This window comes from Grampus griseus, assembly GCF_964374135.1.
Source record: "Grampus griseus genome assembly, chromosome: 17".
Classification (NCBI taxonomy): domain Eukaryota; kingdom Metazoa; phylum Chordata; class Mammalia; order Artiodactyla; family Delphinidae; genus Grampus; species Grampus griseus.
Window position 1 is genome coordinate 73161367 of NC_139011.1, and position 27333 is coordinate 73188699.

The 27333-nt window shown below is 41.1% G+C and overlaps 1 protein-coding gene across 5 annotated transcripts in view; it reads left to right on the plus strand.

Annotated features, from left to right (window-relative positions):
• The window catches only part of ASPH (aspartate beta-hydroxylase), a gene marked incomplete at its 3' end in the record, with an annotated part of 208582 nt that overhangs the window by 125586 nt on the left and 55663 nt on the right, over positions 1-27333 (plus strand). For all 5 annotated transcript variants that reach the window (XM_082674443.1, XM_082674445.1, XM_082674444.1 and 2 more), the window contains 2 exons: positions 16363-16448; positions 23397-23483. In XM_082674443.1, coding sequence (XP_082530569.1) covers positions 16363-16448; positions 23397-23483 — 173 coding nt within the window. The remainder of the gene's footprint in view (positions 1-16362; positions 16449-23396; positions 23484-27333) is intronic.

Consider the following 27333-nt stretch of genomic DNA (forward strand, 5'->3'; position numbering starts at 1 on the left):
AGACGCAAGAGGTAGGAGATATGGGGATATATGTATATGTATAGCTGATTCACTTTGTTGTAAAGCAGAAACTAAGACACCATTGTAAAGCAATTATACTCCAATAAAGATGTTAAAAAAAAAGAACATATATATATGGATATATATATGAGTCACTTTGCAGTACACCTGAAACTAATAAAACATTGTAAATCAACTCTACTTGAATAAAAAGTTTTGGAAAAAAAAAGAATCCACAATAACCAAATAAATAACCAAATAAATTCAGTGGAGAAATATAGGTCAGAGCAGATTTTCAGATTCAAGTATTCCATGAGAATTTGCTGCAAAGATTATTCCTTTCCCACTGAATTGCCTTTGCACCTCCATTGAAAATGTTCTTATACATATGGCTCTATTTCTGAACTCTATTCAGTCCCATTGATCTGTTTATCTCTCTATATATCAATACCACATTGTCTTGATTCATCTCGTTTTATAGGAAATCTTGAAATCATAGAATTTGAAACTTCTTTTTCAGTTGTTTTGGTTATAGTAGAGATTATTTGTATTTCCATATGAATTTTAGAATTAGTTTGTTAATTTCTACCAAATAAAAAACGTGCTGAGGTTTTGACTGAGATTGTATAAAATCTATATCTTTACTTGTGGTGAACTGAGGTCTTTACAATGTTGAGGCTTCTGGTCTCTGAATTTGGTGTGTCTCACTATTTAAGGGCTTTTAAAATTTCTCTCGGCGTTGTTTTATAGTTTTTCATGTACAGATCTTTCACATCTTTTGTCAGATTTAGTCCTAAGTATATTATATTTTTGGATGCAAATGTAAGTGGTATTAGTTTATAATTTCAATTTCTTCTTGTTTTTTACTGGTATGTAGGAAGAAAATTGATTTTTCTATACTGATCTCCTATCCTGATGCCTTCCTAAACTGACTTACATATTCCATTAGTTTTCTTCAGGTTCTATCAGATGTTGTACAAAGTATTTAAGTACCTCTAAATAAGGACAGTTTTACTTCTTTGTTTTCAATCAGGATGCTTTTTCTCTCTTTTCCTTGCCTGATTCAGTGGGTAGAACCTCTGGTAGAATTTCAAACAGAACTTACGAGAGTAGAGATCTTTGTCTTGTTCCTGATCTTTGGGGGAAAAAAATCAGCCTTTCACCATTAAGTATGATGTCAGCTGTAAATTTTTCATAGATACTCTTTATAAGATTGAGAAAGTTTCCTTCTATTTCTATGTTACTGGGTTTTAGATTCAGTCGAAGACTGTTTCTGTGCCTAATACTATGATCATATGGTTCTTCATTTTTATTGTATTAATATTATAAATTACATGGATTGATTTTCAGATATTAAACCGACTGTGTACATTCCTGAGATAAATCTCATGATGCATTATCCTTTGTATATATTGTTGGATTTGCTTTGCTAAAACTATGTTTGGAATTTTTTACGTCTATGTTCATGAAGAAAATCAGTTTGTAGTTTTCATCTCATGTAATGTCTTTGCCTGGTTTTGGTTTCATAGTAATGCTGATTTTATAGAATGAGTTGGGTAGCAATCCCTCTTCTCTGAGAATTAATGTATTGTGTATTATTTCTTCTTCAAATGTTTGGTGGAATTCACCCGTGAAATGAGTGGGCCTGGAGTTTTCTTTGTGCTAAAGTTTTTAATTACAAATCCAATTTCTTTAATTGATGTAGGATATTCAAGTTATTTATTTCTTCTTGAGTAACCTTTAGTAGTTTGTGTCTTTCAAGACTTGTGTCTATTTCATCTAATTTGTTGAATTCATGGACACATAATATTGTTCATAATATTCTCTTATTGTCCTTTTTTTTTTCTCATTATCCTTTTAATAATTGTAGGATCTGTAGTGGCATCACCTGACTTATTCCTGATATTGGTTATTTATGTCTTCTCTCTCTTTTTCCTGATCTGTCTGGCTGGAGTTTTGTCAGTTTATTTATCTCTTCTCAAAGTCAGCTTTAATATTATTGATTTTATTATTTTTTTGCTTTCTAAGCTATTGATATTTTCTCTGACCTTTATTGTTTCCTTTCTTCTACTGCTTTAGGTTTAATTTGCTCTTCTTTTTTTTTTAGTTTTTTAAGTTGGAAGCTTGGAAAATATTCTGTGTGCCCTAGTAAAGATGTGTATTTTGCTGTCGTTGGGGAAAGTGTTCTAGAAATATCAGTTCGGTCAACTTAGTTTATACTTTGATTCACATCTTCTTTATCCTTGCTGATATTCTCTCTCCTTTTTTAATCAGTTGTTGAGTGAGCAATATCAAAATCTCTGATGGATTTGTAGATTTTTCTGTTCTCTTTATAGCTCTGTCAGTTTTTGATTCATGCATTTGGAAGCTCAGTTACTAGATGCATAAACATCTAGATTATTATGTTCTCCTAATGAATTCACTCCTGTATCCTTATGAAATGACCTTTGTCACATCTCTTCGTTGTTCCTTTTTTTTTTCCTTTGTCTCTCTTCTTCTGGAGTAATAGAATAATTTTTATGATTCCATTTTGTCTCCTTTGTTGAGTTATTAACTATAACTCTTTGTTTTGTTACTTTAGTGATTGTTTTAGAGTTTATGGAATACATCCTTAACTCATTACAATCTACCTTCAAGTAATATTATACTACTTCACATACACTATATAGAACCTTATGATAATATACTTCCTTCTCAAGGAAGGGGAGGCTCAGAGAGTAACCACAGAACGTGAAGTGAGGAAATGGGCTGCTATGCTAAGTCTACGTTCTTAGCCAGTGGGCCCTGCCTCTCTCTCAGAGCAAAGCTCTTCTCCTGTTGACTTAGCACAGGATAGAGAGGAAAGAATTCACAAAAATTGTGGAGCATCTCTGAACGTCCAAAGAATTTTCCCTAGAGAGGCTAAAGAGGAAGTTTTGTAGACCAAGAGTCCTTGTTTAATCTCCATGAGTACCTCCCACGGACTTGTTCACCAAACATCATTTCAACAGACTGTAGACGTACAACGCCAACATTTTCTCATTATTTAAAAACCAGCTTTCACATATGGGGTTTGAAATTTGCCTGTTTAGTGTTTATATTTTTCTTCACTCACAATATTCTGACCTGTGAAAAAAAGAATACTAAGTGGTCAAGGTGATCTTTTTAAAAAAAGCTCTTAATATCATAGAAACTATGCTTTTTGTTTAACTTTGTGTTACTCTGGAAAGAGTCTAGTATTAATTTAAAAAAAGCTTAAATGACTTGCAAAAAAACTGCTTTCTTCTCCCCTTAGAATTTGTGCTATCGTTGTCAGACGTTTTAATTTTACATATTCTCTAAAGCTTACACAACATGGTTATTGTTTTTGTTTAAACAATTATTTTATTTGAAATAATTATCTTTTAAAGACTTAAATAATAAGGAAGAAAACTATGTTAACCCATGCAGTTACCATTTCCAGTCCTTTCATTTTTGTGTGTGTAGATCTGTATTTCCCGCTATTTTTATTTTCCTTCTGCCTGAAGGATGTCATTTAACATATCTTGCAGTGCAAGCCAGTTGGTGATGAATTCTTTCAGCTTTTGTATATTTTTGTTTTGAGAGACATTTTTGGTGGGTATAGAATTCTCAGTTGACTTTTTTTTCTGTCCATACTTTAATAATATTGCTTCACTCTCTTCTTCTCCCTTTCATTTTTTTCTGTTAAGAAATCTGTTATTCATATTTTTGTTCCCCTGTATGTAACATGTCTATTCTGTCTACATTTAGAGTTCTCTTTTTATCACTGGTTTTGAAAAATTTGATCTCTGTCTCTCAGGGATCACTGCCCTTCATTATCTGATGTAAGTGCCTTGCAGGCCATTGTTTCATGTATGATATGGAAGTATTTAGAAATTTGATTTTGTTTCGAAAGTATGCTCTCAACCTTAGTATTTGAAAATAACATCTCTTTCTTTGTGTTATTTCCACTACATATATTTCAGAAAGGCAATGGCTTTATTTTTCAATATGTTGAATTATAGGTTTATGTCTCTGTTATTGATCCATATTCACATTTGTCTGTAATTAAAACCTGGCCATTTAAACATGTATTTTCTACTTGTTAAAATATCAGAAATCGTTTGTCACTTTATCATCCTGCTATTGCCAGAGTAAACACAACTCTCTCTCATTCTCCAGAGATCCAGATCTTTACAGTTGGGTTGCTTGTTGAAAGTTTGTGGTCATCTTATCATGTCCACCGTACTCCTACGAATCCAAATTAATACGTTCTGTAATAGCAGGTTTTCACTTCTGTCACACAGGGAGAAACTCCAGAAGCACTCTTGGGGTTTCTGTCATTGCAATGATCAAATTGTATTGAAAGATATCCACTTGGGTTTGGCGAAATCTTTGATGTTGTCTAAAAGAATGTGAGCCAGATGTAATTTCTGTCTTAAAAGATGTAATCATCAAAACCAATATCAATGCTGACAAACACCAATCAAATGTGTACATCCTTGTTGACATCTGAACAATCAAGTAAAAATCAAGGTAGTGTTAGAAACTTAAGCTTACAGATACCTACATTATTCATGTATGTAACATATGTTAATCTTCAGATGTATCTGAGATGTTGCAGAGCAGAGTTACCTATACTTACTTTTTTTTAGTAGAGTGTCTTGTTGCTTCCTAACCCTAACCCTAACCCTAACCCACCCCCTTCATGATTCTTATCTGATGGCGCTTGGGATTGTCTGTGTTGTTTCAGGTTCCCCTGGTGATACTGATGTGCGGACAGGCTTGAGAATTATTGTGTTATTTGACATTACTGGGAAATCAATATTTCACGGAAACAGATATTTAAACATGACTTTAAAGATCCTTAAGCACCACTTAAACAAAATTAACAAAAGTTGGTAGCTGCTTTTCTAAAATACTTTTTATGCTCCTCTGCCTTTTTAAATTGTATGCCGCACACAGTTTAACTTTCTTTGGTGATTAGAGACTGTCGTGCCCATTTTAATGAACATCAGTTATTGTGCAGAGATACCTTTTGGGGCTGTTGAAATACGTTAGCACTGTTTACCTGTATACAACTTGACCCATATTGGAATGCTATTTGAGCTGGGTTCATTTCTGATGTCTTTCTTACTTCAGTCTGTTGGCTTTTACATCCTGCTACTGAGTGTATATCTGATTCAAGCAACCCTCACTTCTTTCTGATATACTTATAATAAGGTAAAGGTGCTAGCCTCTAGAACCAGAAGATCAAGATTGTTAGAATTGTGTCTAAAATAAAATTTGGGGAAGGTGGCTATTCTCTCATGGAACAGTGAACATGGAGATGAAATTCTTAATGTCTGAATTAGCTGTTGGTAAGCCTGTGGACTGCCTTGGCACTGAAGGGGTTTCTGTTATGTATAGAAAACACATCACTTAGCATCTCTGAAATTTCTAACTTAACATATGGGGTCACATCTGTTAAAGGATTATTACTCTAGAAGGGGAGTGATGTATAATTTATTAAAATAACCCTATGGGGAGACAGCAGACTACATTTAATAAACCGGAATACTTGCTGGATCCATTGACTGCTCCCAGCTGAATCCCACATTATTTCAACAGAGGGGGCAGAGGAAAACAATTGCCCTTTATATAATGTTTACTGTGTTGTATTAGTTAGTGTCTCTCAGCAGAAAAACATTTATGTTAACTGTGGTTTAAGCTTTGAATATTGAGCTCCTGCTGGCATGTACTTGATATTTGACTCAGGAGAACAAAAGTCCGTTACTCCTTAGATGTAGGAGGAAAGGAAGGGTCCGCCTTTCTTCTTCCCTCCAGTCATCAGTAAAGGCTGGCAAGTAAGACGGTCTCCCCTGAGTTGTCAAGATTTACCTCTTCTCCCCTTACTATATACCTGCAAGGTGGATATATCACATTAGAGGAAGTGGGCTCAGAAGGGACTCTTTTTGGATCAAACACATTAATTTTCCTTTTTCACAGTGATAACAAAGACTCCCGCCAGAAGCACTTCTGTAGCTGTCTGCCGATTGGGTTTCCCAACAGCCAATAACATGACCCACTATCGATATGAAAGCAGATTTATTTCAGACCCTCGTGTGAAGCACAGCAATAGAATACCTTGCACAATTCCCACTTGTAAATGAAAGAGAAAAGAACTGAGAGCTCCCACCAACATCCCTGCCTGTGCCTTGGAGGAGCATTGGTAGATCTGGGCTTGCTTTCCCTGTACCCAGCAGGAGGAATTTCATCAAAAGCCCTAGTACTGGATTCTTGAAGTCTTGAATATTTCACTCTGTTGTTTCCTTCTTTTTTGTTATTTGCCTTAATTTATAGATTTCCTCACTGCCAGACAAATTTAGCATGGAGGTTTTTTTTCTTCCACTGAAATCTATCACTGATTTTAAAAAGAAAAGCAAAATTAACTTCCAATTGTAACATAGGAAGACTAAAATATGTAGTGGGGTCTGTCGTGGTTTAACTGCTATTTAACATGAATAATATTGAAATTAGCATTACATGATTATTTCAAAGCTTCAGGCCGTATCTCAGATATAGAGCACGTTTTTCTTCAATGACTTATTTTGGTCTTACTCTTCCTTCCCTTAAATCATTTTGCTCTTTAGATTATTTTTTATCCAATTCCACCTTTGGATACCTATAACAAAAAGCAACCCTTCATGTTTTATGTGGTCCTGCTTGAAAACACAGTAGGGTTTAGAAGCAAAGGGAGTACAATGGGGCCCCATAGCTCCTTAGTCCTTTGTTGACCCAGGAAATACAAACGGGTTGTAGGAATGGTTTGGCAAAGTTATTAGTTGTCCAAAATCTCTGCCAGAGAAATGTTTGACCGTAGAGCAAATCTGGTATCTTAAAAAAATTAGTTCCTCAAACGTTTACTAATAAGGTAATATCTCCCATTTAATTAAAGAGCAGAATTTTAAAGGAAATGAAAGGAAATGAAAATAAGGTATTATAGACGGAAGTCATGATTAATATTTATATGATATTTTATGTTTATATTCCTTTATGGTTGGTACGTAGGGGTCAGATGTTATTCCTGTTTCATGGAAGTGAGACTAAGCAAGTCACCTAAGAAAGGCAGAAGTGAGGCTCACACCCTGGCCTCCAGACTCCATACCCTGTGACCTTCCTGCTAAGCCAGGTGTCTCTGTAATGTGTACACGCTGGGTCTTTGAGACACAGAATGAAGGGAAATCACTGTGATTATTTAACTGCCTTTATCCTCTGAGACAAGTAGTACAAAGTTCAGCTACTTCCTTACACAACATAATACTTATACTGATCCTTAATTCCACGCTGTCATCACTCTCCAAACATGCAGGAACACCCTGGTGTCTGAACTTTTGGGCCAGATGCCGGGTATACAACAAAATGTTGTCAAAAGCATAGACACTGGAGTCAAGACAACCTCCAGCTCCAGTCTTGGCTCCTACTGTTGACAATTTGTGCAGCCTGGGTGAGCTGCACATGTCTAGCAGGGTAAGTGATCAATGAATGTCAACTATTATTATCAGCAAATAATTTGACAAGGCACTAAGCAAGACTCAGAACATAAAAAGCAAGCTGCTTAGTGTAGTTTTTATGTTCTACTAAAATCAGCTGAACTTTGCAGTCCAAGAACTTACTGGTTAGTTGTGTCTAATATTCTGCCACTGTGTTCTGAATTCTAAATATATGGAAAAACTAGAATGGAATAAGAAATATCGGTGTTCTCTATAAAATCTTTAGTGGGGATTGTCTCGCACTTACCTTGTGTCTTTCTCTTACCTTCCTCCTCCCTCCCCTCTTTTGTTGTCTGTTGACACTTTTTGGACTAGACCTTCTTTATAAAGCATGCTATTCTCATTCTCAATTCATTCTCTATCTTGGATGTTTACAATTTTCCGATTGTTTTTTAAATAACTGATACACCTAAGTTACAAATTGACATGGATATCCCCTTCTGGAATATCTTTTTTTTTAATTGAGTTATAATCAACATATTACTTTCAGGTGTACAACATAGTGATTTGATATTTTTTATACATTATGAAATGATCACCACAATAAGTTCAGTTACCATCTGTCACCATACAAAGTTGTTGCAATATTATTGACTATATTCCCTATGTGACATTCCATCCCTGTTACTTATTTATTTTACAGGTGGAAGTTTGTCCTCTTAATCCTCTTCCCCTTTTTCAGCCACCCCCTAACTCCCTCCCCTCTGGCGACCACCAGTTTGTTCTCTGTATCTGTGAGTCTGTTTCTGTCTTATTTTGTTTGTTCGTTTGTTTTGTTTTTCAGATCCACATATAAGTGAAATCACACAGTATTTGCCCTTCTGTGTCTGACTTATTTCACTTAGCATAACACGCTCTAGGTCCATCCATGTTGTAGCACATGGCAAGACTTCATGGAATATTCTGATTCATTCGTGCTTGCATGTGTTTATGTACATTCAGAAACATTTATTGAAGACTTTTCATGGCACAGACCATGTGCTGTGCTGGAAATAAATTATGAGGAAGACACAGTTCTTTCCTCACAACAATTAACAATCCAGCAGTATGGGGGGTGGCGTGGGGAAGAGTGTACATCATATATAACCACATGGCCAACGTAAACACGGCCTGAAACTTTGCTATTTCTAGAAACAAAGTGTTGTATGAGCACAGAGGAGAAAGTTTTGTTGTTGTTGTTTTTTCACGAGGATGTCTTTAGATGACTTGCTAGAGGAAATAGCATTTAAACTAGACCTTGAAGGTTGAAAGAGAGTATTCTTTGGTAGAAATAGAGGGAAGGGTTTTCCAAGCTCCCACACCCAACCACCACCAAAAAAAAAAACACCATGAGAAAAATCACGGAAGTGTCACAAGTTCATGCGAAATTTGAGAGTCTGTGTAAAGGAAATGTAACTGCTTTGCAGGTAAGTAACAGGAGGTGAAGATAGAGTGGCTAGGAGACAGTTTGTCAAAGGCAGTAAAGCTGCTTCCAGGAAACAACTATGAAAGGCTTACTTCAAGATGTATGTATTTTTCTTGACTAAATACAACGTTTCAGATAGGTTTTGAGTTGGTGGGAGAAGTTCTCATTTTCTCTCTCTCTTCCTCCCAGTAAAGTTAATTTAAGGTCCTTAATCAGCTTACAGTGTTGTATCAAAAGCAGATGGCAGCCCCGGGCAGAGCGGCTGGTTTGTCCCTCAGCGTGGGAATCTTGAATCCCGCCTCTGGCTGGGGTGCGGGGCTACAGCTGTCCACTCTTGGTCTTGCATGTTTTCAAAAGCCCCATTCTTGCTGTGCCACCTCTTACAGTTGGGGTGTACATCCTCTCTCTACAAAACTAAAACTCCCTGAACGTGCATTTCAGGCCTCTTCTGGCTCTTAAAGCAGGTTCAGTGTCACTAAGGCCACGTACCCATATGTGGGGAGAAAGCAAGTCAGTGGCCGGGGTCCCTGAGCAATACCTCCACCACTGTGAGCTTTCCAAAATTCTGGAAGGCCCGGATTCCCATAATAAGAATATATATATTGCACCAAACCATTGTATCCAAGCAGGAGGAGATTTTTAGAAAAATAAAGAAAAATAACTAATGGTGAAAAATACAATGTCCCAAACTTGGGATTGATTTACAAAATAAATACTCTTTCCTCTGCTGGGAATGCTGCTTCTATCTGGGTCTATACTTAGGTCCTCGATTTCCCCAGAAAGCTTTCCCTCCCCCTTCCCAAAAAGATTAGCAGCACTCCTGGTCGCCCTTATAATTACCCTCATTCCTCTAAGCATTCATTATCCATTCACAGCTTTCTCCCCAGTGAGACAATAGCCTCCTTGAGGAATGTTCTGTTGAATCCCCAGCACTTAGCACAATCCTTGAAACATGGTGGCTTTTTAGCAAGTAGTTGAATTGAATGAATGAATGAACCAGTGAAAAATGTGGGTCTCAGTCCAAAGCCTGGGGCCCCCTCCACTGCTTAGAGTCACACACAGAAGAGCAGCAATGGTTTCCTATACTTCAAGAGTAGTCAAATTAAAAAAAAAAAAAAAAATTAAAAGTAGGGTGCTTGGAGGGTGGAATGAATGATAAGAAAGAGACAGGAGCAGAAAAGGTAGCTGGGATATTAAATAAGGAGAGAATTTTTCTTCCTTTTTTCTTATATTTGCAGGGAGGAGCTTCTTAAGCATAGTTGAATTTGAGTAAGTTCAAATTACCTCCTGATAGGTTCATGGCTGGCAGCGGAGAGCTCAAAATCAGATTTAATTTTATTTTTGAAAGAACGATGTTTTTATGCCCAAATGCTTCTCTTACTGATATACCTATCATAAGAGTCTTCATTGATTTTATTTTTTGTTGTTTGTTTTTTTGGCCATGCTGCTCGGCTTGTGGGATCTTAGTTCCCCAACCAGGGATCGAGACCTGGCCCTCTGCAGTGAGAGCTCGGAGTCCTAACCACTGGACCTCCAGGGAATTCCCGAGAGTCTTCATTGAGAATCATGTGACTTGTCTCTTCCTTAATAACTTTCTTGTCAAGTCAGGTATTGAGGTGTAATTTACATATGGTAAAATCCACCTTTTGTGGTGTGTAGTTTTGACATATGCGTTGACATCTAGTTACAATTTCTCCACCACAATTAAAATCTAGGACTTTGTATCTCAAAATTCTCTCATGCCCTTTGGAGTCAACCCCTTTTCCCACCTCCAGCCTCTGAAACCACTAATCTGTTTTCTTCCCCAACAGTTTATCCTTTTCTAAAATGCTGTGTAAAGGGAATCATCCAGTTAGTAGCTTTGTGAACTTGGCCTCTTCCACCGAACGTGATGCACTTGGGAGGGATCCACATTGTTGCACGTATTCTTATCGTGGCTGAGTAGCATTGCGTTGTACGGCTCTGCCATAAACTGTCCATCCACCAGGTGATGGACGTTTGGGTTTTGTCTACCTGTGGCTGTTACAGTGCTTCAGTGAATGCGTGCATATGAGTCACTGTGTGGACATGTGTCATCATTTCTCTTGGGCCGAGAGCCAAGAGCAGGATTACTGGGACGGCATGCAGAGGAGTTTAGTGTTTATTTTATGTGCTTGGGGGATCCATGGCGATGGGGTAACATGGACAGATTGTGTTTCAGGAAGATCCGGAGGACAATGTAGAGAGAGAACAGACTGGAAGCAGGGAGACAGGTCCGGAAAGTTGCTTTTCTGTCTACCTTATGGCAGACCTTGCACCTTGCGTCACTTATCATCAGAGCGTGTCAGGGACATAGAGAGATGCAAAGATCCTGTGTCTGTTTTCATTGGTGGTCAGCTTCTCCTCATGTACCATAGTATGAAAACATCTTCTTCCGTTGACCAAGTGGAGAGCAAAGGGAGTCAACATTTAATTTTTATATAATCTGCATGTGTATTGTTAGTCTTTTTTCATGCCTTTAATTATTCTTTTATTTCCCTTCTTTTCCATTTCATTTGCTCTTAATGTTTCAACCACGGCAAGGGAAGTCAGGATTTGAAATGCAACGGGTCACTTTTTTTTCTTTCTTTGTGGTTTTGGAAAAGGACACGATACTTGTAATGGCAGTGACCAAAAAGAAAAGTTCAAAGTTTTATAAAACATAAACATCTGGTTCCTAAACCACTTTTAAAAATCCAAATTCAACAAAATTAACAACCCATGGCGATACTCCTAGGTCTACTTTGAAGGATTATTAACATGATTTAAATCAACTGAAAATTAAAAGTGCAGGATTTGTTCAGAGAACCATTTGTAGAAGAAGAAACTAGGGCCCAAAGAGCCTGAGAGAGTTTGCTCCATCCTGTCACAAGCCCTGAGACCCCACTCCTGGTTCTGCAGTAAGACCACATGTTTCCCCAGAACAAGAAGGAACAGATCTCTGTTTTTTTACAGTTGGAAAAATTGCCTTAGGCTTTTTATACACTTAAAAATAAAAATAGTCATGACAGGAATAAACTTGAATTTCAAAGAGAGGAGCAATATTAACAAGTATTAAATAGGAAGGTTTGTGAAAAGAAATTTTATGGGACAAAGTAATTTCTCTTGGTAATGAGTGCTTTGAGATTTTTAATATCCTATTTTTCGTGATGATACTGAAATATGTTGACACTGAGTACAGTATGGCTATTTAACAAACATATTTTAATGTTAAATGTGTATTTTGGATGTCCTAAGCTGCCAATAGCTTTTTTTCCCCCCCTGTAAATAAACCTCATGTTAACTTTGACAGTGGAACATGGGAGACGCGCTTGGGAAAAGTCCTGATGCCAGCAGTAACCCTCTGCTCAGGTGCTTGCCAGGCTTTCCTGGTCCTGCTGTCGTCCTGCTGACAGACACTTCTGCAAAACCAAAGCGAGCAATTGCGAGACATGAGTCAGTGCTGGGTGACACGACACTAACTTCCACCATTTATAAATCCCCATCTCAGTCGAATGTCGGTTCATTTCCCGTGTCCTCAGCACGTAAGCTAACACGTCATAGCATGCCGTCGAATGTGCCCACTAGTCACTATTTTTTCAGTCTCTGCTTTAGACATATTTTTCAACAATAGGGGGTCTTGGGGCTTGGGGGGAGGAGAAGAGAAAAGTGGAATAAATAAAAGAGAATACCAATTTTTAAAAATTTATAAGGAATGATATATGTACCACATCTTCTTTATCATTCCTCTGTCAGTGGACATTTAGGTTGCTTCCATGTCCTGGCTGTTGTAAATAGTGCTGCAGAGAACATTGGGGTGCATGTATCTTTTCAAATTATGGTTTTCTCCAGGTATATGCCTAGGAGTTGTATACGATGGAATATTACTCAGCCATAAAAAAGAACAAAATTATTCCATTTGCAGCAAATGGATGGAACTAGAGATTGTCGTACTGAGTGAAGCAAGTCAGACGCAGAAAGACAAATATCATATGGTATCACTTATATGTGGAATCTAAAACTAGGGTACAAATGAACTTATTTACAAAATAGAAGTAGAGTCACAGATGTAGAAAACAAACTTATGGTTACCAAGGGGGAAGGGGTGAAGGGATAAATTGGGAGATTGGGATTGACACATACACACTGCTATATATAAAATAGATATCTAATAAGAACCTACTGTTTGGCACAGGGAACTCTACTCAATACTCTGTAATGGCCTATGTGGGAAAAGAATCTAAAAAAAGAGTGGATATATGTATCACCAATTCACTTTGCTCTACACCTGAAACTAACACAACATTGTAAATCAACTCTACTCCAATAAACATTGAAACTATATTATATACAAGGAATGAAATGAAAAAAGTGATCAAAGTGTCAGCTTTATTACTGATAAAAGTCAAATTGAAGAATGGGACTTAAATGAGCAGGAATAATAGGTTTCATAATCTTGAACCCGAGAATTGGACATACCTGCCCACTCCAGGCTGTGGAGAGCAGCCCTAGTTCCGCCATGTGGGTGGGGACCCCTCCCTGCAGGATGTGGCATCTGCTCAGCGCATTAGTGGTACACGTCCTGGGGGAAGGGAAGGGGTGGGACTGAGCTACACAAGCTTGTTGCTTCCCCCTAACTCAGTGATCAGATAAGTCACACCACCTCCCCTGTGGGGAGAGGCAGGAGGCTAAGATACTTAGGAAACTTCCCTGTTTTGGGAAACCATTCAGGTGGGAAATGTAGATGGGAGAGGGGAGGTGTCGGAGTACGGACGGAACAAAAAGTGCCCACTGAACTGAGAAGGCATCTTGAGACCGAACAACGAGGCAGGAAGCCCCGTGTAATCAGTAGATCAACTTATTACAGGGTAACTTACTCACAGGGTGGGACTGGGCAGAAAATGATCTGGAAGCATTCGCAGAGGCTATGGCCACTGGGACAATTTGATAGTTAACCTGGGGTATGGGGTGCTTGGAAATACGGCGTGTATTCCTAAGTCAAGATTTATGAGTGGGTAACTAGTCTTGTGGGCGCCCGGAATACGCCAGCAAAGGTCTTCATCATTGTTCGGAGACTAAAAGAGCATAGAGGCCACCTGGTCCTAATGATGATGAAACAATATCTCTTAACTCTAAAGCCCCTGACAACAGAGAAGTGATTCACTGCACAGTACAGTCCTGGGTAGTGTCAATGGAAGGACAGGAGGAACTGTCAGGCCCAAGATGGCATCAGCCATGCTAACGACCATAGGGGAGGTGTCAAGGGACTGACCCCTTTGAAACCTCAGTGGCCACATCTGTGAAGTTAAGTTCCCCATGTCCAAGAGGTTGAGGGAATAAAAGGAGATATGGCCTGGAGACCGGCACACAGTGAGTGCTAAAAAAAATAGTAGCGATTACTTTCAGTCTTCGGATAATTCCTCATGTTCCTTCTTTATTCTGGTCACAGACCGACCAGGTTTGTTATTTGGAAACAGATGAATACAGCGCCATCCTCTGAAATAGGGCAAATCCGAGACAGAACAGATTTGTGAGCAGTAGCAAATTTCACTTTGGATCTGAGCTTGAAGCCTCTGTGTAGGCACTTGGATTTATGATTTTTGTATTTCAGGAGAAAAGTAACTAGTTAACATGGAGCTCAGTTTGGAAATTAAACCGTGGAAGCCCTTTAGAGGCTGAAGACTGACCCTGATGAGCACAGCATGCTGGGGGGACAGGAGGAAAACCAGGAGAGCGGGCAACACAGGAGTCAAGGCGAGGGACCCTTTCAGGAAGGAGGGAGGAGTCCGCCGTGTCCGGTGCTGCAGGGGGGCCAGGTTGGATGGGAGAAAAAGGAACAGGGGGACTTGCAGAGATGGCCACACGCATTATTAGCTCTCAGATACAGAGCACTTACTGTATGTTGATCACTGTGCTAGTTGCCCACATGCAATATTATTTAATTCTCAAGAACACTACCCCATGTTATAGATTAGGGAAGTGAGAGTCGGAAAAGTCTACCACCAGCTTGACTTAGGTCACAGATCTGGGACAGGACAGGCCCCTACCATCTGACTCTTAACCACTGAGGCTCCTTCCTTGTGGACGACTCCCTTTTGCCTCCGTGGTGGGTTAGGACAAAGCACTGTGGGTGGGAAGGGAGCCACGAGGGAGGGGAGGGGGGAGAGGATGGCGAGTGGGGGTGGGGAGGCTGAGGTTCGTCCTGGTTGGTTGGTTTGCTGGCTTTAGGATGGTGGAGACTTCAGCGCTATGAAACGTGCACAGGGGCTCAGAGGAAAGCCAGAGTGAGGAGGCCTACGGAGGCAGCAGAGTGCGGGCCTGTGGGGCAGGGCGGGGAGTGACCTTAGGAGGGAGAACCCCTCCTCCTGCACCTGGGGACAGAGCACAAGGAACTGAATGTGTTGGTTTAATGTCAGAGCATTAAGGAAGTTCTCCTCTGACTGTTCTCATTTCTCTCTACCTGGAACATCCGGCTTACCCTTCAGGGTCACACCTGGTCATGCTCTGAGCCCTGAGACAGGATCATCTGCTCTGGGTCCACCCCGAAGGCCCCAACCCTCCCCTGCTGGTCATGACTTCAGGCTGAGTCAGCAGGAGGAAATTCAGGTTGCATCAAAGACATGGTGCCACTCTGCAGGGACTTATGATTTGAAAAGGGACCAAGATAAGTACACAAAAGTCCCATATATTAGGGGGAAGAACCACAGGAAAAAAAAAAAGTCATATACGTGGTGCTGAGGATTTGAGTCGTGTGATAGAGAAAACAGAGCACTTCTGTGAGTGATACGTGGAGTGGGTGTGGTTTTCAGCTGGTTGTTGAAGGAGGGGCGTATTTTCAGCTGACAAGGAATAAGCCATTTTCCTTGGAGAAAGTAGCCTCAGAAATGGCAGGAAGCTTATTTGGGGAGCGAGGGGTGGTCCCGTCTGGCTAAAGTATGGAATATGCTGGAATTCAGGTCCAGGATGCAATGGAAGGGCCTTGAGTCCTAGACTAAGAAATCCTGCTCCCTTGAGAGTAATTTCCTACTTTTATCTGATCGGGAAACACTGTGGGTGTGTTCAGAGACAGTTGTAAGCAGCCTTTTGGGTTTAGCCAAGGAGTTGATCCTAAGAGTTTAGAAATCATACCTACCATTTTCATTCCAGAAATTAGGTCACTATCCTGAGAGTTTCAGGATACCAGAATGCACCCAGTCTCCCAAGAACACCTTCGAGCATCTGAGAAAAAGGGCCCTGACCGTCTCCCTGTGGTTTGGCAGTTACGGACTGGGTCATCCTGGGGCTTGGGAGAGCCGTGTGGGGAGCTGAGCCAGGACTGTACCTGGTTCTCCAGTTATAGGCTCAGGACCAATGCTAGGTTTCTTACTACTTTCGTAAATCACTATTGTCAAGAACTATTTCTAGACAAAAACTTAAAATAAAAATTTAAAACCTCTTTTTCTCTTACAGTGAAGAAAAAGAAGCCTAAACTATTAAATAAATTTGATAAGACTATTAAAGCTGAACTCGATGCTGCAGAGAAACTCCGTAAACGGGTAGGTGGTTGTTTTGCTTTTCGCAGGAACATGCGATGGTTTCTTTGTTAAATAAACTCAGCCATTACTCTTGATTTGTTTTTAAAAAAAAACCGTAAGAGAAACAACCTTTGAATAGAGTGGATTTTCCCCAGGCACGTCAGCATTCCATGTGAAGTGAATCAAATGAAAAGAAAAAACGGCAGCTGTAATGGCCACAGAGAAATAGAACTTTACCGTCAGGCCAGCCGACTTGGGTGTCAGCCCCTCCCATCACTGTCTACTTTGGTGGCTTTGGGCAGCTCACTTAGTCATTCTGAGCCTCCGTTTCCTTATTTTAAAAAATGAGACTAATACGTGCTCTTCCTACTTCCTACTTGGTCTTTTCCAATGAGATAAGAGATTAAAAAAGAAGCATCAGTACTGCAAGTACCATACAAGTAGGGGTTTTCATTTTAAAGCAACGCGATGCAAAAAGAAAACATAGGTTAGTCCAATGCTCTTAGGATAGTTACTGTTAAGGTGAAATGATGTTAGATTTAAGATTCTTCTCACTTGGGGTTAACCTCACGCACCTCCAGTTTCCAGGGTGACTGAAGTTTTGCCTTGTCATCAGTTAATTTGAAATATTATTTGCGTGTGTTTCTGGATATTACAGTTTTTGGAAAGCCAGTTAACCCTAGATTGAAGTTATCTGTTCTCTTAACTCCATCATACTCATGTAATGATTGGGCCAAATATTTATTATAATGTATCTAATGACACCTTCGCTGAATCATCTGCAGGCACACCTCATTTTATTGTCCTTCACTTTATCGTGCTTCACGGATATTGCGGTCTTTACAAATGGAGGGTTTGTGGCAGCCCTGTATCAAGCAAGTCTACTGGTGCCATTTTTCCAACAGCATTTGCGCGCTTCGGGTCTCCCTGTCACATTTTGGTAATTTTCGAAATAATTTCAAGCCCTCCACCGGCAAAAAGATTAGGACTCGCTGAAGGCTCAGATGATGATTAGCATTTTTTAGCAATAAAGTATTTTTCAATAAGGTATGTGCATTGGTTTTCTAAACATAACGCTATTGCACACTTAATAGGCTACAATATAATGTAAACATAACTTTTATATGCACTGAAAACCAGAACATTCATGTGGCTCACTCTACTGTGGTATTCGCTTTATCGTGGTGGTCTGGACCCAAACTTGCAAGATCTCTGAGGTCTGCCTGTAGTTGTTTCTCATGAAAATTTCTTTCTCTACTCTGTACTTGAATTTATACTTGCATTTTAAACTAATACTCATTAGTTTTCCTGTAATGTGGCTTTTAATCAGTAGACGTTAGCTGAAAAAAAAAAAAAAGGAATAAGGGGACTGTCATAGGTAAGCGACAACAATAAAAACACCCGAGTTAGGCACTGAAGTGGGACGAGAATGTGCTTCCCCCCATATTTACTGGAAAAGTCCCAACAAGCATGGCGACGTCTGTAACTAGCATTAGGCACGGTTCCCAAACCAAAGCCTGGCTCACCCTGGTCAGCAGCTGATACAAAGGTAGTAACTCCAAAGAATATTGCAGCGAAGTCTGTTCACTAAATTAACATCGAGTGATTTCTGTGTCTGTCTTGTTTGACTTTATAAAATGCAGCCACTACTCTTTGATGAAAATTTGCATTTCTTAATAGAAACGAAGCAGGAATCTTCTTTTTCTGTCACCTTGTTTGGCATTCTCCACTTTCTCTGTGCTACATGCCCTTGATGAAAATGGATGCCTATTTCACAGGTGACTTTAGGGATAAAGAACAAACGAACAGCTTTCGAGAAGGATTTGTATGTAATTATAATGAAGAGTAGAGAAGGGCTCAGTTATCAAGGGGCAGATAAGTCAGTGAAGCATAAAAATGCTGGAACGATCCATGGGGTGTTCTCCAGTTCTCGCTTATCTGGAGAAATTTTGCTGCTTCCTTCAAGGAGCACCGTGGGTCTATAACAGGGTAGATAAAGGAGGAAGAAGGGCCCACAGAGGCAATTCTTGCTTCTGAAACAGCAGGGAGCCATGTTATTGACTGAGTCATCAGCGTAATTAAATTTTTTAGGGTTGTTTTTATAGCTGGTAGTTTCAAATAATGCAGCCGACTATACTGGGATTGCTACGGCCATAAGGCAGCAAGGGTCAGAGGAGGCCTGGTCTCAGGCCACACCCATGTTTCAGAAACTATGTGACATGAAAGTACGAGGTCACTTTAGTTTTCCTGCAAAAATGCATGGATCATATTTTAATCATCAATTTTTTTTTTATTTTTATTCTTTGCGATACGTGGGCCTCTCCCGTTGTGGAGCACAGGCTCCGGACACGCAGGCCCAGAGGCCATGGCTCACGGGCCCAGCCGCTCCACGGCATATGAGATCTTCCCAGACCGGGGCATGAACCTGTGTCCCCTGCATCAGCAGACGGACTCTCTACCACTGCGCCACCAGGGAAGCCCAATCATCAATTTTTTAAAATAATACTTATTGCTTAAAACTCCTCCTTATGCCCCAGAAGAAGGATTTGAAATGATACACTGAAATATTTGTTCATTTGTTGGAATTAGTTTTTATTATTGTATTATAAGTGGAGAAAAAGAGAGAAAGAAGGGAAAACTTTATAAAGTCAGAGTAAGTGCGACACACGAAAGTTCACACCACAGGCTTTAAACGGGGCTGGGAAAGAAGTAAACTGCGGGCAGAGCAAGGAAGGGGTGTGGATCACACTGTCAGACGGATAGTAGTCCTCAGAGTAGCTGTTCTGCACCAAGTCCAGAGAGGAACCTTATGCCATAGATCTTCATAAAGGGCCTAGTGATGGATGGCACGGTCTCCTCCCTAATGTCTCGCCCGCGGGTTCTCCGTGACCTCCATGGGGTGTGTCTTAATGTCCTTCAGCGCACCCGCTGACCTCATGCCAGAACAGGGGCTGGGGGTGGTGGGGGGTGAGGCAAGTACATGTCTCTCCAGTGAACTGTCTTGGTCCTAGGATAAAATGTAAGCTGTGTTGAAGAACAGATGATTTTCAGGCAGTTCTTCTGAGCACTCTATCCTGGGTTGAGTTTTTTAAGAAGAATTGTGTAATAGTATCTGGAGCTATATTCTCCAGCAAGAACCTGGGGAAGGGAAAGTTTTTTCAGACTAAAAGCAAACACATTAACTTTGCCAGACAGCTGAGGTGAGGGCAGGGCTGATGATCCCTTAGGAAAGGCATAGAGCATGTGTGTTAAGGGATCCAAAGGGTGCCTAGGACAGAGGCAATATATTCCATCATTTTTATAACCTTGATGGCCAACTAAGGGAGTGTTAAGCTGGAAAAAATACTTTCGCAGAGTTGTTATGAATATTGTTAATCCTATGGTTTAAATCTGGAAATGGTGCATTTAGCATGATTTTCACAAAAATAGCCTCAATATTTGCGATTTAAGTTGTGTAAGTCATGTGATAGGCGAAAAATAATCCCTCCAAAGATATTCTGTGTCCTAATCCCTGGAACCTGTACCTGTTACCGTGTTTGGAGAAAGGGTCTTTGCAGATATGATTAAGTTAAGGGTCTTGAGATGGGGGATTATCCTGGGTTATCCAGTTGGGCCCAAAATTCAATCACATGTTTCCATATAAGAGAGAGGCAGAGGGAAATCTGATACAGACGAAACAGGAGAAGGCAACGTGAAGACAAAGTGGAGATCGGGGTGATGTCAGGAAATGCTGTCGCAGATTCTCCCCTAGAGCCTCTGGAGAAAGAACGGCCCTGCCCACATCTCGATTTCAGCCCCAGTGAAACTGATTTTGGACTCCTGCTCTCCGGAACCATGTGCGAATGAATCTCTGTTCTCTTAAGCCACAGAGTTCGTGGTCATTTGTTACAGCAGCCTCAGGAAACTCATACAGGTTAGTTAGAAGAAAGTCACACGGAGAAGGATATTTAACTTGAATTCTTCATCCCTTACAATCAATCATGGAAGAAATAAAACGGTGGTTTTAGAAACTGTTATCCAAAATATACAAAAAACTCATAAAATTCAATGATAAGAAAAACAACCCAATTTAAAAATGGGCCAAAGACCTTAAAGGACAGCTCACCCAAGAAGATATTCAGGTGACAGATAAGCATATGAAAAGATGCTCCACCTCCTATGTTATGAAATGCAATTTAAAACAAAATGGATATCACCACACACCTATCAGAAAGCCCAGAATCTGGAACACTGACGCCACCACATGCTGGTGAGCGTGTGGCGCTTCGGAATCTCTCACTCACCGCTGGTGGGAGGCACAGTAGTACAGCCGCTTCGGAAGACAGTTCGGTGGGTTTCTTACAAAACTAAGCATGCTCGTAGCATACAGTCTAGAAACCTTGCTCCTTGGTATTTATCCAAAGGAGTTGAAAACTTACGTTCTCACAAAAACCTGCACACGGATGTTCATAGCAGCTTTCATAATTGCCAAAACCTGAAAGCAACCAAGATGTCCTTCAGTAAATGGATGGATGGATAAACCGGGGTACATCTAGACAATGAAATCTGATTCAGCACCGAACAGAAATGATCTCTCAAGCCATGAAAAGATAGGGAGGAAGCTTAAATTCATATTACTAAGTGAAAGAAGCCAATCTGAATAGGCTACATACTGTATGATTCCAACCATATGACTTTCTGGAAAATGCAAAACTATGGAGACAGTGGATACGTGTCATTATACATTTGTCCAAACCCACAGAAAGTACAACACCAAGAGTGAACCCTAACGTAAACTAGCGGCTTTGGGTGATTTCAGCGTGGCATTGTAGGTTCATCAGTCGTAACAAATGTACCACTGTGCTGAGCGATGTTGATTATGGGGGGAGGCCGTGCACGTGTAGGGGTAGGAGGTATGTGAGAAATCTCTATACTTTCCTCTCGATTTTGCTGCAAACCTAAAACTGCTCTCAAAAAATAAAGCCTTTAAAAGGGTTAATATCGTGAGAGACACAGCATATTTTAAATAGCGACACAACGATTTCTGACAACAAATATAACTTAGAGAATATGTTCCTGACTTGATTTATCTCAGCCTTCAAGTCCTCATTCTCTTTGCATTAACCTGTCCATCAGATGAGAGACTTACCTGGGGCATGCTTTATTGTCTCATGTGGGCTCCCACATCCTCCCCACGCTACGATAGTAATAATCATAATAGCTACCATTTTTCATTGCTTTCCATGCACTCTGCAGCGGCTATAAGCATTTTATATATGTTATCAGATTTGACCTTCACAGCCGCCCAACAAAGTGATCAGGTACCCTCATTGTACCCGTGTCACAGATGAGGCATATAAGGCAAAGTCGTAAGTAAGTTGCCAGGAGTCACACGCCTCCTAAGTGGTGGAGCCCAGGGTCTAGCCAGTCACTCCGGCTCTGGAACCTGCACTCATGACCACTCCTCTGTGCATATACTGTCTCCCAGACCCTCAGCGCCGCTGATGGGCATGTAACAGGGAATAAGAAACCTCCTTCTTCCATGATTTTAAGGAACTTTAAAATATGGATATTGCCTGGCTCTATTTAGTCAAGTTGTGGAGAAGTAGTTATCAGTAATGATCAGGTAGTGATGTATGGTTTGCTGAGCCCAGCCACGTTTGAGGCGTAAACTCTGTTGCTGTGAAAACTCACTCAGTGAGGGTGACAACGTACAAACCACGGTGAGCTTGCATTTAAGCACGGAATGAATGGGTTTACAGATTGATAGGCAGCTGAAGTGGTGGTAAAGTTCAACTCAGAAAATCCATCTCCATTGCACGGTTCCAATATTCTGACCTGCTGCCTTCCATTAGACACCAGGGGATGTGTGTTCCTCCTTGTGGATGGACTGCGAAGGGGAGAGGGTGCCTCACCCCCATGCCAAGACCCTCAGCAAGCTTACCTGTTACACATCCCCCATTTCCGCTTGCACAGTGGTGGTCAGAGACCTACCGCAGGTGCTTGGACCAGCTTCTTAAGGGCCCGCGTGGGCTTTGGGGGGAGGGGGCGTCACATGACAAGGAAGCAGTGGGGTGCCCCAGCAACCCGGTGAGCCGCATCAACCCTCATGTTCAACGGGTGACAACGTTGGCGGCCAAGTGGCCCTGTCATCCTGCGTGCTTATTCCCTGCCGACAGTGCCCTTCTCATTGCAGACCCCAGGCATTCTAGCTGCTAGCAGTATGCTTCCCCCAACTGAAATCCTAAACTTTTTTAAGAGTGCGTGTGGGAACTGTACATATAGAGACAAAATGCAATTTCTTTGTTTTTCTTTTCTTTTTTTTTTTTTTTTGCGGTACGCGGGCCTCTCACTGTTGTGGCCTCTCCCATTGCGGAGCACATGCTCCGGACGCACAGGCTCAGCGGCCATGGCTCATGGGCCCAGCCGCTCTGCAGCATGTGGGATCTTCCCGGACCAGGGCACGAACCCACGTCCCCTGCATCGGCAGGCGGACTCTCAACCACTGCGCCACAAGGGAAGCCCTGTTTTTCTTTTTTAAATTTTTATTGGAGTAGAGTTGATTTACAATGGTGTGTTAGTTTCAGGTGCACAGCGAAGTGAATCAGCTATACATATACATGTATCCACTCTTTTCTTTTCAGGTTCTTTTCCCATGGAGGCTATTACAGAGTATTGAGTAGAGTTCCCTGCGCTATACAGCAGGTTCTTATTAGTTATCTATCTTATATATAGTAGTGTGTGCAATTTCTAGTACATCATTTGCCAGGTGTCTGCCTTTTAAAAAATAAAGTGTATTTATGTTCATTTCTAGTTTTCTGTTTGTCATAATGCAGTTAATTATTTAGAATCTTAGGATAAAATTGTCTTAAACTCAGAAAGGAGTCCAGGAAATTTTGACAAAATTACTTGGTGAATATTAAATGACTATATTGAATAACATTATGCATTTGAATTTATTGTATGTATATAATTGCCTCTTCCTAACAGGGAAAAATTGAGGAAGCAGTGCATGCGTTTGAAGAACTGGTTCAGAAGTACCCTCAGAGTCCAGGAGCGCGATACGGGAAAGCAAAGGTATGCTGAAACCTTGCTACTTAGGACACTGTTTTGATGTCCTTATGCTCTGTATAATTGGATTTTCAAACCCAGTGTTTGCATTTTATTTTTCCTTTCTAACTTGTATAGAGAATCAATTTCTCATGCATATACATAAATTCAAGCAAGAAATACAGTTTTAAATAAGACAATTAATTATTGCTATTTTGTATCATGAATTTAGTAACATTTTTTGCTCCCCCTCCATCTGGCTTCACTCCGGTTTTGAAAAGAAAATAAAGAATAACACTTTAGTCACTGATTTCCCATCACCCTCATTTTGTTCCATTTAGACCCACCACCTAGTTTTTACTTCAGGCTCCTTAGAGGTTTAAGAACCTCATTTTATCACTAGAGGTTGCAAAGTGTGCTTAGAAAAGACTTTTAAAATATAAAGTGGGATGGACTTTGTTCTCTGTGTAGTGTCTGTCAGCTGACTCATTTCTTACCCCTTACTTTCTCCCCAGCGCCTTCCCCACCTTCTCCTTTCTTTCTTTTTTTTTAGTTAATTAATTTATTTACTTTTGGCTGCATTGGGTGTTCGTTGGGTTGCGCGGGCTTCTCATTGCAGTGGCTTCTCTTGTTGTGGAGCACGGGCTCTAGGCTCGAGGGCTTTAGTAGTAGTGGCTCTCGGGCTCTAGAGCGCAGGCTCAGTAGTTGTGGTGCACGGGCTTAGTTGCTCCGTGGCATGTGGGATCTTCCCGGACCAGGGCTCGAACCTGTGTCCCCCGCATTAGCAGGCGGATTCTCAACCACTACCTTCTCCTTTCTTATTGGACTTTCTCCATCCTCCAGCTCCTCAATTCATGAAGCTTTTCCACGTCCTTCTGTAGCTGGGAAACCCTCTGTGGGCCACATTCTGTTTTAGGTCCTGGGATTTATCATGAAGAACACTCTCGAGGTCTGTGTCCTTGTGGAGCTTATATTCCAATGGAAGATATTTTAAAAGTTTCTTACTCAAGTTTTTTGTAGTGAAAGGCCGCTCTGCGGTAGGCCTATTGTAGGCATCGCAGGCACAGCCATCAGCAAAGCACATGGTGTTTTCATTGTAATGGAGAAGACAGTGCATGAGACATAGAAGAAAGTCTCTTGCTTGCTACTGGATACTTTGTCAGGAGACAAAAATAAAGAAGAGCACAGCCACAGGATGTGTGAGGGGGGTGAAATTTTGGATAGGGTGGAAGGAAAATATCTCACCGAGGAGGTGATGTTTGAGCAAACCCCTGAAAGTCTTTATAAATAAATATCTATTTAAAGAATATTAGAAGGGTTAAAAACAAATGTATGAGAATATCTTACATGATAATACCTGCTCTAGAGAAAAGAAGGTCATGGAATAAAGAACATGTTATTATGATATTTTGTTTGTAGGTGGTGTGATTGAGAGTGACACAGCAACACTTATGATAATAAGGTGATCAGCAAAGGCCTCCCTAGGGAGGTGACAAGTGGCTGAAACATGTCAAGGTCAAGGAAGGAGCTGTCCAGGCAGAGGGAAGAAGGGGGGCAAAGGCCGTGATGCAGGGAATCAGCCTTGGCTTGACTGGAAGGACAGGAGCAGGGGCGTGCTGAGGGAGGTGACACGGGCAGGCGGGACCAGGGCCCCTCAGGTTGTATTCTCTGTGCACTGGGGGCCCTTGGAGGTTTTGTGCGTGGGTGTGCCCGTCTGGTTCTTTTTTTGTTTGTTTTTGTTTTTTGCGGTACGTGGGCCTCTCACTGTTGTGGCCTCTCCCGTTGCGGAGCACAGGCTCCGGACGCGCAGGCTCAGCGGCCATGGCTCACGGGCCCAGCTGCTCCGCGGCATGTGGGATCTTCTGGGACCGGGGCACGAACCCGTGTCCCCTGCATCGGCAGGCGGACTCTCAACCACTGTGCCACCAGGGAAGCCCTGGTTGTTTTTTTTAATAACGATCACTTTGGTTGCTTGGTGGAGAATGGATTCTGGTGGCACAAGTAGAAGCCAGAAGAATAGGAGACCATTGCAGGTGCCCTCGAGAAGCGCTGGCTCAGACTGTGGTCGTGGCCATGGAGACGGAGCAGTGGACAAGGGCAGAGCTGAGAGGTCTTGATGATGGATTAGATGTAAGGGTCAGAGAGAAGACTGGAGGGTGACTTCAGATTTTCCGCTCCATGCGGCTTGCTGGGTTCCAGACCAAGGATGGAAACCAGGCCCCCTGCAGTGGAAGTGCGGAGTCCTAACCACTGGACTGCCAGGGAATTCCCAACTTCAGGGTTTTTGGTTAAGCCATCTAAGGAAAGGATAGTGCCAGGTGGAGGAACAGGTTTGGGGCGGTACAAAATCAAGCATTCGCATTTGGTCCTGTGAAGTTTGTGATGCCTATTAGAGACGCAAGTGCACGTGTCAAATAGACGGTCGGAGATATGTAGTCTGGAACTCTGGGTAAAATCCAGGGCTGATGTACAAATGTCAGGCAGTAAAGCTCCTCCAGCCCTGCCTGGGGGGATGAGACTGTCAGCCCTGCTGGGAAATGGCAGTTGCAGAGCTGCAGAAATTTTCCAGACCCAGGAGAAGCTGACAACACCCCTTTGGAGGGGGCAATGCCGTCACTTGTGGGTGACACTCACATGGAAACTAACGCATCTGGAGATAAAACGAGTGTGCTTTGCTCTGAACTAAAGGTGGCAACCACTTGAAATCCAGATGCTTAAATTCTTCCTATCTCCCCCTTAAAAACTTATTAATTAAATTTGTATTAATTCAGTTTTAATAAATTAAATTTGTGAAAATTTAATGCAAAGAAGCTCCTTTTATCCATGGTGCAATACAGACTAGGTTTAGCAGACAGCAACTGTATCATTTCTATAAATTAATTTGGTCAGTAATCCTCCAAAATTGCTAAATTGTATTGCTATTAAGCAAGAGAGAATATATTTATTACCAAAAGATGGTGCCTATTCAAATAAGTGATGTGCTTTGCCACTAGTCCCGGCAGTCATTTGATTATGGAAAAGCATATTAACTCAAAAGAATAATGATTGGGCCAAATGCTCATCATGGCAAAAATGGTTCATGCTTTAGAATTTTTCTTTGTATGTGATGTTAATTGCAGGTACCAAGGTCTAAATAAATGCATTACTTTTTACACGCGGCACTTGCTATATTTATACCCTTATTTACGGTCAGAATTTGAGATTTATGCCTCAGCAATATTTTTTATCTCTAAACTATTATGCTACAAGGTGTTATCAATATTAATGCAAAATTTAAGCGTGGTAAATTAAATTCTAATAGAATAATTTAAAAGAAAGCTTAAATTTGTAGGAGTTTTAAAAATAAAAGTTCAACAGAAGACGGATTTTGTAAGGAGGAGTACGTGATGACTTTTTCGTTCTTTGTTAGCAGATTAAACAATTACTTTGGAACATCCCAACAAATTTTTCAAATTCAGCAACATTAAGTTAAGTAGAAACTACAGTATCTGTCATTTCTAAAGTAGCACTGGGGCTTCCCTGGGGGCGCAGAGGTTGCGAGCCCGCCTGCCAGTGCGGGGCACACGGGTCGGAGCCCTGGTCCGGGAAGATCCCACAAGCCGCGGAGCAGCTAGGTCTGTGTGCAACAGCTACTGAGCCTGCGCTCTAGAGCCCGTGAGCCACAACTACTGAAGCCCGCATGCCCTAGAGCCCGTGCTCCGCAACAAGAGAAGCCACCGCAATGAGAAGCCCGCGCACCACAACCAAGAGTAGCCCCCGCTCGCCGCAAGCAGAGAAAGCCCGCGCACAGCAATGAAGACCCAACGCAGCCAATAAATAAATAAATAATAAAATACATGAAAAAAAAGTAGCACTGACAGTGTCTTATTCTTTGGAT